Source organism: Arachis stenosperma, chromosome 10 (genome assembly GCF_014773155.1).
Source record: "Arachis stenosperma cultivar V10309 chromosome 10, arast.V10309.gnm1.PFL2, whole genome shotgun sequence".
NCBI classification, from domain to species: domain Eukaryota; kingdom Viridiplantae; phylum Streptophyta; class Magnoliopsida; order Fabales; family Fabaceae; genus Arachis; species Arachis stenosperma.
The window spans coordinates 106379789-106394991 of NC_080386.1; the positions used below are offsets into that span (position 1 = coordinate 106379789).

At 38.6% G+C, this 15203-nt stretch overlaps 1 protein-coding gene across 1 annotated transcript; it reads left to right on the plus strand.

Moving 5' to 3' along the window:
• Positions 1–13070: 13070 nt before the first annotated feature.
• LOC130958105 (50S ribosomal protein L27, chloroplastic-like) lies at positions 13071–14424 on the plus strand. The gene is made up of 3 exons (XM_057885006.1): positions 13071–13415; positions 13856–13957; positions 14051–14424. Exons 1-3 carry the CDS (start codon positions 13131–13133, stop codon positions 14168–14170), a joined length of 507 nt encoding a protein of 168 aa, XP_057740989.1. The 5' UTR covers positions 13071–13130; the 3' UTR covers positions 14171–14424.
• Positions 14425–15203: the final 779 nt, after the last annotated feature.

Genomic DNA, 15203 nt, shown 5'->3' on the forward strand with positions numbered 1-15203 from the left:
TAATTTTTCTAATATAACTTTCTTATTTGAATCATGAGTTGTGATATATAAATACTCATGATTTCCCTCATTCATAGTCTCAATATGATATCCATTTCGGCGAATATCTTTAAAGCTCAACAAGTTTCTACGAGACTTGGTAGACAATAGTGCATTATTTATTATGAATTTTGTTCCTCCAGGAAACAAAATTATAGCTCTTCCGGAGCCTTCAATCACATTGCCTGAGCCAATAATAGTATTAACACATTCTTCTTTTGGCACAAGATGGGTAAAATATATATCACTTTTGAGAATAGTGTGCGAACTTGCACTATCCGCAAGGCATACATCTTCATTACATATCCTTGCCATTCTTCAAAAACAAATAATAAAATGAGTAGTATGCACAGTTAAATTGAATACTTGATCAGAATTATTTTTCTAAGAAACACTGTACATAAGATAATGTCATATACTGAAATTTTATTTTAAAATTTGACACATTTAATAATTTCAAAATTCATATTAATATTTCATTATTTATGTACATCACATTTGAAACTTAAATACATAGAAAAAAAACTTAACAATAAGTTCTTTACATTATTTATTTACATATATACTTCACAATCCCACATATTAAACTATTCCATCATTGATCAAATGACCAATATTTCCTTCAGGGTCCTTGACAAACCCCAACTTGACGGTTTGTTTTGTGTTAAATTTAGAGTATTTTGATAACCCTTTGTCACATTTAGCCTATGAATTAGCATGGTTTTGTTATCTCTCCCGTATTTATGCTTAAGTGTAAAAACATGTTTTTTAAGCCTTATTTTGATGAATTCTAGTTTCTCTTTGATTCCATAAGATGCCTTGATGTGTTTGCTAGTAATCTCAGGTTGGAATAGGCTAGGCATGGATCAAAGGAAGCAAGGAAGGAAGCATACAAGTGGAGAGAAGCATAAAAAGTCAAAGAAGCAAAGTCAGCCACGCACGCGCACGCACACAAGGCGCTCGCGCGCACATTGCGAAACAGGCCAAGGACGCGCACGCGTACCGTGCGTGCACGCGCCGATGATGGCACATGACCTCGCTAATGCAACACGTGCCTGGCGATTTGAGAGGGTTTCTGAACCCATTTTTGGCGCCAATTTGCTAGGGAAAAGGAATAAAAGGATGAAGGATTAAGGGAAAGGCATCATCATCATCATCATCATCATCACTTTGACCAATAATCAATTTTAGTCATTAGTTTTTAGTGAGGAGATTAGTTTTAGAGTTCTAGAGAGAGAAGCTCTCTCTTCTCTCTAGAAGTAGGATGAGGTTTAGTTCTTAGATCTAGGTTTTAATCTTTGCTTTCTTCTACTTCTACATCTCAATTCCTTGTAGTTACATTGATTCTTCTTCCATTCTTTTGTTATAATCTCTCTTATGTTGTTCTTGTATTTTGTTATAGATCTATTATTGTTCCTTTTTACTCTCTTCCAATTCAATAAAGGTAATTTACAATAAAAGTGTTTCTTTTGATTGTTGTTGTTAATTTCTTTCAATAATTGTTGTTAGATTTCATTCTTGTTGTTGATTTACTATGTTTTCCTTTTTTGCCTACCAAGTGTTTGATAAAATGCTTGTTTGGATTTTAGTGTAGGTTTTGTTTCTCTTGGCCTAGGTAGAGTAATTAGTGACTCTTGAGTTATCCAATTCCTTTGTTGATTGATAATTAGAAGTTGCTAATTGATTGAATGCCTCTAAAGCTAGTCATTCCTTTGGGAGTTGATTAGGACTTGATAAATCAAATTGATTCATCCACTTGACTTTCCTCCATGGTTAGAGGTTAACTAAGTGGTAGCAATGAACAATTCTCATCACAATTGAAAAAGGTAACTAGGATAGGATTTCTAGTTCTCACATCTTGCCAAGAGCTTTGTTAGTTGTTAGTTTATTTTCATTGTAATTTACTTTCATGCTTCATATCAAAACCCCAAAATAACTCACAACCAATAACAAGACACTTCATTGTAATTCCTAGGGAGAACGACCCGAGGTCTAAATACTTCGGTTTATAAATTTTAGGGGTTTGTACTAGTGACAAACAACTTTTTGTATGAAAGGATTATTGTTTGGTTTAGAAACTATACTTTACAACGAGATTTCATTAGTGAAATTCTAAACCGTCAAAAATCCATTCATCAAAATGGCGCCGTTGCCGGGGATTTGCAATGGTGTTATGTTATTGGTTATTGTACATATGTGAATAGTGTAAATAGTTTGTCTTTTACTTATTTTCTAGATTTTGTTAGTTTTATTTTTGCTTTTCCACCATGAATCCTCACTTTGGCTATGAGTGTGATTGCAACTATGTTGTAGGTGATGAGAACTTCAATGAAGAGATGTGCCAAGGGTGGGACAATCAAAGGTGGGAGGAGCCACATGCTTATGATCAATCTTCATGGCAACAACCCCCACCAATACACTATGAAGAAGAGCCATTCTATGATGCATACCAATCCAATGGCTATGGTGAATCACCTTGTGACTTCCAAGCACCACTACCATATGCCTATGAACCATACCTACAACATAACCCTCAACCACACTCACAAGCCCGTCCACACCAAGCATCCTCCTATGACCCATACCCATCGTACAACCAACCATCCATACCATATTTTTATGACTATTATGAGCAAGAACCCTTAGAACCACCACAACCCTATCAAGATTACTCCCAAAAATCACCTCAATACACACCATCTCCACAACCTTACCAAGAAGAACCACCTTCCTATTATGAACCCTCTCTCCAAAATGATGAACCTTCCTACCCACCACAAGCCCCAATAGACGATTCTCTCACTTTGTTACTTCAAGGACAAGAAGCTATGAAGCGGGATACACTTGAATTTGTGACCAACTTGACCAAGGTAGTGTCCACCTTAGCCTACCAATGCTTGAACACTCAAGGTACTTCCGTGACCTCATGTGCAAAGTCAAAAGAAGAGCAAAGCATGAAGGAGAAATTGGAAAACCCGGTGAAGAAGGAGGAGTCAAATTTTGTATTAGAACAATTGGAGGAGCCTATGATCATTGAAGAAAAGGAAGAAGTGGTTGAAGATTTAGGAGATGTTGAAAGTCCATGGGAATGTAGCATCATGGAGCACTCTTCCAAGAAGCTTGATATTGATGTCGAGGAGGGTGCGCAACCTCCAAGGCATATCATCGTTGGAGACTTGGAAGAAGCCTATCAAGAGATGGATTCAATCATGGATGAGTTTCTCTCTATAATGGAATCCTCTCCCATTGGACAAGGAGTTGAAATTATAGAAGAATGTGCACAACCTCCCAAGGAAAGCGGAAATGGCATGGTGTATATCGAAATTGAAGAATATGAAGAGGTTGATCAAGAGATGAACTCATTCATTAATGAGTTTCTATCCAAAATTGAATCTTCTCTCACTAGACAAGATGAAGTTCTTGAAGATAACACCAAGCCACGTAACAAAGAGGATGAGGTTGAAATTGAAGAAAATTGTGAAGAGGTGGAAACAACTAAAGAAGAGCACAAGGAAGTGGACCTTGCATTGTCTAAGTGTGGGGAAGCCTCTCTCCCCAAATTGCCATCCAATACAACATTTAAGTGGGTAAAATCTTCATCCCTAAGCTTTAATTTCTCACTTGTATATGGTTTAATTGAAAATGATGGTCAACTTAGAACTCTTTGTGGAATTAAAAGTGAAAACGAGTTGTGTAGTGGTTGGAAAGTAGGTGTCAAGCTTATCAAGGTCAAAGCCTCAAGGTATAGAGATGATGTTGGGACAAGGATCACTTTGTATGGATCTAGAAGGAAGCGTTGGTGGAGTAAAGAGAATTCTGTGTGCCCGCCACATTTATGTCAACCCATCCGACGAAATCATGAAACTCAACTAACGGATGGATGCGAAAATAAGATATGGGATCCTGGTTCGCTATGTGAAGACCACATAGGGGGACTCATATCTTGGGTGGAACTCTGCCCAAGCTTGATGAAGATGGTTGGAAATTTTGTCAACCAATTGAGAAGCAAAGATCCTTGGAGACTCAAGGATGAGTACAAACATAAGCCACCATGACAACAAGCATCTCAAAATGTCCAACTTAAGGACTTAAACTAAAAGTGCTAGGTGGGAGACACCCCACCATGGTAAACTCTTTCCACTCTTTTAAATTTACTTAATAAGTGATTTGAGTTACCATTGTAGGTAGATGTTTCATACAAATTTGTTGAACAACTTAATTGTTAGCTTAGTCCCATGCGTGTTGTGTTTAGTAGTAGATGAATAATATCAAAAAAATTGTATTTTTGTGAATTGTATGATGGTTGAGTGAATAAGAGTTGTGAACACTAAGGGGAACACCCAGCAATTTGTTATCTGAAAAAAAAAAAAGAAGAAAAGAGAGAAGAAAGGGGGGAGGACGCGCGCGCACCGTGTACGCGCACGCGTCCCTGTGTGGATGCACCATGAGCCACACTCCCGAGAGTTGGGCCTCCCTTGGGCAAACATTATGCCTTGAGCCCAACACGACCCGCGCAGACGCGCACTACGTGCGTGCGCGCCGTTTATGCGAACATGGAAAATCGCGCGGACGCGCAGTTGACGCGTCCGCGTCGATGTGCTGTTGCAAATTTTTGAGCCAAACCCCCGAAAGTTGAGCCACTTCTGGGCCAACCTTAGGCCCTTAGCCCAACTCAGGCTGCGCGGACGCACACCTGCCGCGTGCGCGCCCATACGTCAATAGTGGGCAAGACGCGAGCGCACGCATTGCGCTAGCGCGCCATATCACAATTCGTCAATATACACGGACGCGCACTTGCCGCGCGCGCGTCCCTTGCGTGCTGCCACCAATTTAGGCCACGGACCCGAGAGTTGGGCGTGCCTCAAGCCCATTCTAAGCCTCAGGCCCAATCTCATGTACGCGTGTGTGCACAGTACGCGCACGCACCCTCACCTATTTTGCCATCCCACGCTAGAGCGCACTGCACGCTCACGCGTGGATCTCTAAATTTTCTCACTTCGCGCGGACGCGTACGTACTGCGTGCGCGCCGATCTGATAGCGCGACTTCCAGGCCATTCTCCAGAGAGTTAGGCCCGAGTTGGGCCAACTCTAAGCCCCTAGCCCAACTCCATGCACGCATACGCGCAATGTACGCGCACGCGTCCCTTCCTATTTCGCTCATCCACGCTTAAGCGCATTGTACGCGCACGCGTAAGTCCCAAGTTTCCTCAATGGACGCGGATGCGCAAGGTGCGCGCGCGCGCCGATTCAAAAATAAGGATAACCCTAATGCGCGACGCACACTGCGCAGTCGCGCACTTCCTCCCCAACCTCCATTTCCGTTTCTCCTTCTGCCTCCTCCGCCATAGCCGCCGCACAGCAGCGGCAACCACCACCGGCTGACACACTCTCTCTCTCTCTCTCTCTTCTACTCCCACTTCGTTCCCTCTCTCTCATCCACTATCTCACAACACCTCAGTCTCTCTCAATCGTCCCGCCCCCTTCGGCCGCAGCAACCACCAACGCCGCCGTCCACCGCGGCCACCCCTGTTCACCACCCCACTCTCTCTCATTCATTCACCTCGTCTTCTTTCATCCACTCTCCTCCTCCGTTTCTTCGCCTCTCCCTCTCACAACCACCGCAGCAGCCCCTACCGCCATCACAACCACCGCAGCTCACGGCGGCGCAGCTCCTGGCCCTAATTCTCCCCCCCATTCTCCCTTCCACTATTAGTTCCCCTGATCCCAGGTTCTTGCGCCAACTCTGCTTATTTTAATCTTCCATTTCTATTACTCACATTTAGTTGCTCGTAGTTAGTTGGAATTAGAACTTTGCATGTTAGGTTAGATAGAAGTAATTGCGGTTAGGTAGTTAGGGTTGGATAGAGGATTCTAGGCCTGATAAGTGTTCTGTTCGTGTATATTCTGTTATCTGCTTCTCTGGATGTTGTATGCTGATTTTGGATTGTTTTTGTGCATTTCGTGTTGCCTAAAGACTATTCCACTGCTGCTGTGCCTAACTGATGTTGTTTCTAGGTTATTTGTGCTGATTTGCTATCCGGGAACGTCCTATTTTTAGCCGGAATGCTGCCCAATTTTCAGGAAAAAAAAATTTAAGCCCCTTTTAGTCTTTATTTCAAATTTGGGCCAATTTCCGTTTCCTTTTGACTTCCCAGAGTTGCACATCCATTGTGAACATAAACCACACTTTCTCTTCTCATTGCGCCAAATATCATCATATCACTAACCTACTTTTCCAACTTACTAATTTCTTTAACCGTTTTACTTCCACTCACCTTTAACCCTCTTTAACAATTCTTTCAATTATATGATGATATTATTGCCTTATGAGTATGAGTTGTTGACCTTAATGAAGTTTGCAATTTTTTTTTGGTTTACTTGTTCACTTTTGCATATTCATTGCAACATCATGATTGTTTTTTTTTGATAATTGTATCCTGAACATGCCTTCTTTGTTACATGCTAAATATTTTTATATATTCAATCATATTTTTCAGGATGTCGGATAAAGGCAAAGCCATAGCCACTGCTTCTAAGAAAAGAAAACACTCTACTCCTTCCATTCCTTCCATCTACAAGCATTATGCCAAGAATCCACTAAATGATGAGGAAAAGGAAAATCAGCAGTTGCCTTCTACTAATCCAGACAAATTCCCCAATCTCTACTGTGAGCTTCGGTTTTCTAGATATCGAACAACGAAGATGAATATTGAGAAGAAGTTGCTCCTACCTAATGATGTGAGACGGTCCATTGCCGGTCGGATCCTTGAGTTAGGTATCGACTTTGTTGACCGGGACTTGGGGGATATCAATATATCTTGGGTGAAGGAATTCTACTGCAACTTCTTCCGTCCGACCTTGGATTCGGTTCAGGTGCGGGGTAGAGAGATTATGGTCACTGAGACCGCCATTGGAGAGGCATTACAGTGTCGGCACATTCCGGATGACCTGTGTGCCCATCAGTAGGCTGAGATAGCCATCCATACCATGACTTTTGATTATGAGGCGCTTCGGCGCGTGATTGGGATACCGGATGCTTCATGAGTTATGGATGCGGGCAACACCAAGCCGAAGGGGCTGTTGTTTACTCATTTGACTAGGGAGGCCAGGACTTGGCAGATGATCTTCGCTCATTACGTCCTGCCTACCACCCACTTTTCTGAGATCCCCATGGAGATGCTTCTGCTGATCGGGTGTGTCATGGAGGGGAAGGATGTCTCCTTCCCTAGACTTATCAGACAGTGCATGTGGCGGACGCATATTCGTGGCCTACTTCCATTTCCTACATTGGTCACGAGTATGGCGGCCCTAGCTGATGTCCCGTGGTCGGATGATGATGTACGACCACCACCTCCTGATGCAGATGACAGGGAGGTTACTATCCCTTGGGGTGGTTGGGTGCACGAGAGGCCACCTGCTAGACGCCGCTCTCGGGCTAGAGCTGTCATCGGGACACCTTCACCATCAGCCCCTACAGCTGCCCCGTCATCCTCTACAGCCGCAGCTCCTTCATCATCTACAGATCCTCCAGCAGCACTTGAGCCTACCTATCTCCTGGTCCAGCGCCTTTTCCGGTTCTTAGACCGAGAGCGACGCCATGTCCGACGCCGTTTAGATCGGATGGACCAGGCACTTATCTCTTTGGGCGCTGAGCTACCTCCACTTCCCGATTCTCCAGCCTCCGATGAGCAGGGTCATCAGGAGGAGGATGTGGAGGCACCGGTTCAGCAGGACGCCCATGACACTACAGAGCCATCACAGCCTCGTGAGGAGCCGGTCCCACCCCCACCGTCAGAGCCAGAGCCTATCGTTGTACCTCCCACTGATCCTCCGGTTTAGCATCGAGGACGATGCTTGGTTTTAAGTGTGGGGAGGGCACCGGTAGCATTATTTGGGAACCGGTGAACTCTTCGGCCTAGTATCTTATTTTGCACATCTTTGTATATATTTTGATGCACTCCCAGTTTGCTTTGGATACTTTTATTGCTTATTTTGGATTTTAGATATTTTGATGCTTTTTGATATTTTAGATGTTTTGGATGATAGATTCCGTACTTTTAGTGGATTTTTCCTTATACATTTTTTGTTCATCTTTGTTATTAGTTTGTGGTTGTGATTAGAAATCATATTTTGAATTGCAAATATTTAGTCACCTTTTTTTTGCATAAGAAAGTGGTTTTAAGTGAAAAAGAAAAGGGTGAACTAAGGAATTTTTGGATTTCTCAATCACAACAATGCTTAGTCAAACATTGAGATTTTTTTCAAGAAGCTTAAATAGAGGGCATTGACCCAATTGATTGAATAAGCTGTATCTTTATGCAACTTGCTTGAATTTCATACTTTATGAAGCATGTGTTGAACTAAGAACACAAGCTTGTGAGACTTGAGCCTATTGATGTGGTTACAATTTATAACCACTTATTTTCCATTCTTGTGTGAGATTGCTCTCTTTCCATGATGGTGATCCTTGATTTGCTTGATTCTATATGTCCATTTATTTCTTATATTTATGCATTTGTATGATTGAGGCCATCATTTCATTAGCTCACCTACCCAAATGGCCTTACCTTTTATCTTCCTTTGTTAGCCAACTTTGAGCCTACGCTTAACCCACTTATTCTTATTTTAGCACATTACAAGCCTTAAAGCGGAAAACAATGAATGTCCTTTATTTGGATCTTTGATTGGCTTAGGCTAGTGAGTGTGAGTGTCATTCAAGAGTGGGAAAACTTTGGGACATTGGTTGGGATAAAAGGGTATTTGTGTTTTGTGTTTTGTATTTTTATATTGGGGAATTGGGTACATACTCATGTATTGATTAAATGTATAGACCTTATACATTGATGTTCTTGTATATAGTTTGAAAGAAAAAGAAAAAATGAAAAGAAAAAAAAAAGAAATAAAAGTGAGAAAGAAAAAAAAAGGAAAAGAAAAAAATGTATATAGAAAAAGAAAAAAAGAAAAGAAAAGTAATAAAGGGGACAAAATGCCCCAAAGTGAAGCTCAATAAGAATCAATGCATAAATGTTGTGAAATGAAAAGAAAATGCATGAGTATGTGAAAAAGTGAGGAATGGGTAGCTAGATTAGTACTTAATTGTATAGGTTATTATATAGGTTAGGTGGAAAAGTCCATGTTAATCAAAGATTCAAATCCTAGTCCACTTAACCATAAATGATCCTACCTTGACCCTAACCCCATTACAACCTAAATGAAAGACCTCATGATGAATGTATGCATGCATTAAATAAGTGTTGATTGTTAGAAGAAAATCAAATTTTGGAAAACATGATTAGAAGAGAATTGAGTGAATTAACCCTTAAACACTTGAGTGAATAGAGCGGACACACATCCGGTGAGGGTTCAAAAGTTCAATCACGTGTGTTCACCTATATTATCTATATTCTTGCAAGTTTGAACTCTTTATGACAATTCAATACAATTGTGGTTTGGACTTAGTTCCTATATGCCTAGCTCTTGTGCTTATGCATATCTCTTGGGAGTTGATTTGTTTGAACTAAATATTTCCAATTGCTTTAGGTAGTTGCATGTAGATAGGACTCATATAGTTTAGTTGCATTCAATAAATGTCATAACCCTTAGTTCCTTCTTATTTTAGCATGAGGACATGCTAATGTTTAAGTGTGGGGAGGTTGACAAACCCCAATTTGACGGTTTGTTTTGTGTTGAATTTAGAGTATTTTGATAACCCTTTGTCACATTTAGCCTATGAATTAGCATGGTTTTGTTATCTCTCCCGTATTTATGCTTAAGTGTAAAAACATGCTTTTTAAGCCTTATTTTGATGAATTCTAGTTTCTCTTTGATTCCATAAGATGCCTTGATGTGTTTGCTAGTAATCTCAGGTTGGAATAGGCTAGGCATGGATCAAAGGAAGCAAGGAAGGAAGCATACAAGTGGAGAGAAGCATAAAAAGTCAAAGAAGCAAAGTCAGCCACGCACGCGCACGCGCACAAGGCGCTCGCGCGCACATTGCGAAACAGGCCAAGGACGCGCACGCGTACCGTGCGCGCACGCGCCGATGATGGCACATGACCTCGCTAATGCAACACGTGCCTGGCGATTTGAGAGGGTTTCTGAACCCATTTTTGGCGCCAATTTGCTAGGGAAAAGGAATAAAAGGATGAAGGATTAAGGAAAAGGCATCATCATCATCATCATCATCATCACTTTGACCAATAATCAATTTTAGTCATTAGTTTTTAGTGAGGAGATTAGTTTTAGAGTTCTAGAGAGAGAAGCTCTCTCTTCTCTCTAGAAGTAGGATGAGGTTTAGTTCTTAGATCTAGGTTTTAATCTTTGCTTTCTTCTACTTCTACATCTCAATTCCTTGTAGTTACATTGATTCTTCTTCCATTCTTTTGTTATAATCTCTCTTATGTTGTTCTTGTATTTTGTTATAGATCTATTATTGTTCCTTTTTACTCTCTTCCAATTCAATAAAGGTAATTTACAATAAAAGTGTTTCTTTTGATTGTTGTTGTTAATTTCTTTCAATAATTGTTGTTAGATTTCATTCTTGTTGTTGATTTACTATGTTTTCCTTTTTGCCTACCAAGTGTTTGATAAAATGCTTGTTTGGATTTTAGTGTAGGTTTTGTTTCTCTTGGCCTAGGTAGAGTAATTAGTGACTCTTGAGTTATCCAATTCCTTTGTTGATTGATAATTAGAAGTTGCTAATTGATTGAATGCCTCTAAAGCTAGTCATTCCTTTGGGAGTTGATTAGGACTTGATAAATCAAATTGATTCATCCACTTGACTTTTCTCCATGGTTAGAGGTTAACTAAGTGGTAGCAATGAACAATTCTCATCACAATTGAAAAAGGTAACTAGGATAGGATTTCTAGTTCTCACATCTTGCCAAGAGCTTTGTTAGTTGTTAGTTTATTTTCATTGTCATTTACTTTCATGCTTCATATCAAAACCCCAAAATAACTCACAACCAATAACAAGACACTTCATTGTAATTCCTAGGGAGAACGACCCGAGGTCTAAATACTTCGGTTTATAAATTTTAGGGGTTTGTACTAGTGACAAACAACTTTTTGTATGAAAGGATTATTGTTTGGTTTAGAAACTATACTTTACAACGAGATTTCATTAGTGAAATTCTAAACCGTCAAAAATCCATTCATCAGTCCTCAAAGAAATCAGATACATCATAATGAGTGGTGGAGTTCTCAGCATCATTTGAAACAAAATTTGTTTCCTTTCCTTTGTCGTTCTTTTTCAAAGATGCCTGGTAAAGATCGACTAGGTGCCTTGGGGTACGACAGGTACGTGACCAATGGCCCTTTCCACCACAGCAGAAACACTTCTCCTCGGTTGATTTATTCTGCCCGATATTCCTTTCTTTGTCCCACTTCTGGTGAGATCCTCTCTTTTGAACATAATTCTTTTTCCTTCCATAATTTTTCTTGTTATTAAAAGCTTGTCATTTACCTCTTCTGGGGTAATGATTTGCCGCATTTACTTCAGGAAATGGGGCGGCGCCAGTTAGGCGCGCTTCATGATTTTTCAATAACAACTCATTGTTGCGTTCGGCAACAAGAAGGCAAGAAATTAACTCAGAATATTTTTTAAACCCTTTCTCTCGATACTGCTGCTGCAGGAGCACATTCGAGGCATGGAAGGTTGAGAAAGTTTTCTCCAACATATCATGATCAGTTATTTTTTCCCCACACAATTTCATTCGTGAGGTGATTCGAAACATTGCAGAATTATATTCATTTATAGATTTAAAATCTTGTAAACGCAAATGCGTCCATTCATATCGGGCCTGAGGAAGTATCACCGTTTTCTGATGATTATACCTTTCTTCAAGATCTTTCCAAAGATCTGCAGGATCTTTTAATGTGAGATATTCATTTTTCAACCCTTCGTCAAGATGACGACGGAGAAAAATCATGGCTTTAGCTTTATCCTTCTGGGATGCATTATTTTCAGCCTTAATGGTATCTCCAAGATCCATTGAATCAAGATGGATTTCAGCATCTAATATCCATGATAAATAATTGTTTCCAGATATATCAAGAGCATTGAATTCAAGATGAGAGAGCTTCGACATAATGAAAAATTGTTACCTGAGTCTTTCTAAAAATTTGATCAGAGTCTCGTGCTGATAACGTGTTGTAAAATAAAGGATATATAAAATAAAGATGTATAAATAGAAGACTCTATTATTAATATAATTAGCTCAATAATTTATATATATATATATATATATATATATATATATATATATATATATTATATGTTGTATTGTGTATATATATACAAAGATAAGAAAAAGTATTAAAAATAAAGAGAGAGAGATTTGCATTTGATATTATCTCAATATAATAAAGATGGTTAATATTGCTATTAATATTATATGTAAAGAGTAATAGAAAATAGAATTTAAAATACTTATAAAATAAAAGAAGAGGAAGAATTGTAATAGTAATATAAGGAGAAGGGTATTTGATTGCAACATAAAAGAGGATTGATTTATTTGTATGAAAAGGAAGGAAGAATAATATTTTTGTTCTGTTGTTATTGTTGTGTAAATGACTTCTGATCAAGCCTTATATTTATACTTGTGAAAGTCTAACTTTCTTCAACATTATTAATTACAATCTATCTTGAGAATGTTAGCTTCTCATAGGAATGGGCATCCACGTCCCATTCTTATCACAACATTTTGGACTATTTTTGGGATTATACTCCCAGCTGGCTCAATATTTGAAAAAATATTTGATCATAAAATATAAATGTAACGGATATATTACGTGTGTACACTATAATCAAATTATATTATTTATATATTTTGAAAAATACATGATTTAAAAAATTACATGCTTTAACTAAAATACTTATATATTTTATTTTCTTGATAGTTAGAAATATATTAATGTTTTAAGTTTGATTAAAGTTTTATTTATAATTTTTTTTGTCATTTTAGCAAAAGTGAATGGACTTCGATGTAATTTTAACTTTTCCTTATCTTCTTCTTCTTCTTGGCTTGAATTGTGCCTTGTGAGGTAATAATACAGTGTGGTGAGAACAGAGAAGAGAACCTGTGGCTGAATGGCGGTGAGTTTCAACCTTGCAACAGCATTCAAAGGCCTTTCTTTGTCGTCGTCTTCCTCTTCCTATGCCTCTGCTTCGCCGCTTCCCTCCTATGTATCTCTCCCTCGCACACACATTCAGATTCGGCCTCCTCTCCCTCTCACCATCCAGAACGCCCACAAGAAGGGAGCTGGCAGCACCAAGAACGGCCGTGATTCCCCCGGCCAACGCCTCGGCGTCAAGATCTACGGTGATCAAGTTGCCAAACCCGGTTCCATCATTGTTCGCCAACGTGGTACTAAGGTACTATTGATTCCAATTTTCATTCTCTGTTTTTTGAATATGCACTCTATCTATTTGTTCTATTGTCTATGCTGACTGAGGGGTTCCAATAGTGTTTATTATGTTTCAATTTTTTGCTATGTTTGCTTTCTTCCTTACATAAACATTTGTATTTTATACAGAACCTTTCAAGTTTCAATGGTGTTAAGTAGATGATAGGTGAATAGGTAGTACTATAGCTTGCTTACATAAACATTTGTATTTTATTCATAAACCATGCTTCCTTAAACTTTGAAGCTTGATTATATATAAAAATTTGACCATTACCACGTTTTTGGCATTTAGAAATTTACGAGTAATATAAAATGTGTAGCATCCTATCACTTCGAAGAAGAAGAAGAAAAAAAAAAGACCATACAGGGTCATCTAAGTTTTGATTTTGTTTTGGACAATACTTTTAGTTTCATGCAGGAAAGAATGTGGGGCTTGGCAAAGACTATACCGTCTTTTCCTTGATTGATGGAGTTGTTAAATTTGAGAAATTTGGGCCTGACAGGAAAAAGGTTAAGTGAAGCTTTTTACACCTTGATTATGTTACTTAGAAAAATTAGAGAGTACAAATTGAAGCTTAATTATTATGCTTTCTTCTACTTCAGGTGAGTGTTTACCCACGAGAAGTGCAACCTGAGAACCCCAACAGCTATAGAGCAAGGAAGAGGGAGTATTTCAGGATGAGGCGCGAACGCAGAAAGGCTAGAGAAGCAGCAGTACTTTAACCCCAACTGGTGTTAGCTTCTGTTCCTGATGTTGCCATCACTAATTCAGTGTGCTGATACATGTGAAAAATTCCCCTGTATCTGTGATTCCCTTATAGCATTGTATTCAGTTTTGTTTTGATTTTGAAATAGAAAAATAAATATGATTGTATGTGTTATTCACTTATTCTTGGCATTTCCTTTTGTTCAATAATTTTCTGTTTGATGATGAGTTCTCACACTTCCCACCTTCACAAGTTAAGCAAGATTGATATACATTAATATCACTGGATCATTCCCCCGTCCTGTCTTTTCATTTTTTTTCCCCTTCCCCCGGCGCCGGAACTTTGCATCGTGAAAAGATATATATATTCTGAAATATATATAAAACTTATAATGAAATATGAACAAAAGTTAAGCTTATAGAACATTCGTAATTTTTTATTAGTTTGCGGAATTATAAATACTCATGTATTATATTATTTTTTATGTTTAATTCTAAATCATTTAAAGAAGTAAGATGTTTAGCAATTTTGAACATGACATGTGCCAAAAAAAAAAAAAAAAGAAGGAAGAAAAGACACCCCTTAGGTGGAGTTGTGGACTCTGGACAGATTATATTTTAATGGTTTGAGCAACACAACTCTGGACAGATTATATTTTAATGGTTTGAGCAAGTTGCAAACTGAAGAAACCTACCTGTTTTCCAATTAGAATAAATTATTATTTTTTATTATAAAATAAATTTAAATGTTTACATTTTAACCTCAAAATATTTAAACTAACTCGATACACATAAAAATTGAATTAGTTCCATAAAATTACCCACAGATTAATCTTTTTTTCATTACAAATACACTTCTCTCTCTCTCTCTCTCTCTCTCTCAGTCTCTCTCTCTCTCATACATATCTAGTAGTTTTTTTTTTCCTTTTTATTATTAAATCAATAAAGATGAAATTAAAGCTGCACCGTTAGCAACCATCTAGAAACATGAGTGGAGAAATATAACAAAACTAAAAGATCAACATATAGGAAGGAAAACTTCTTGAAACC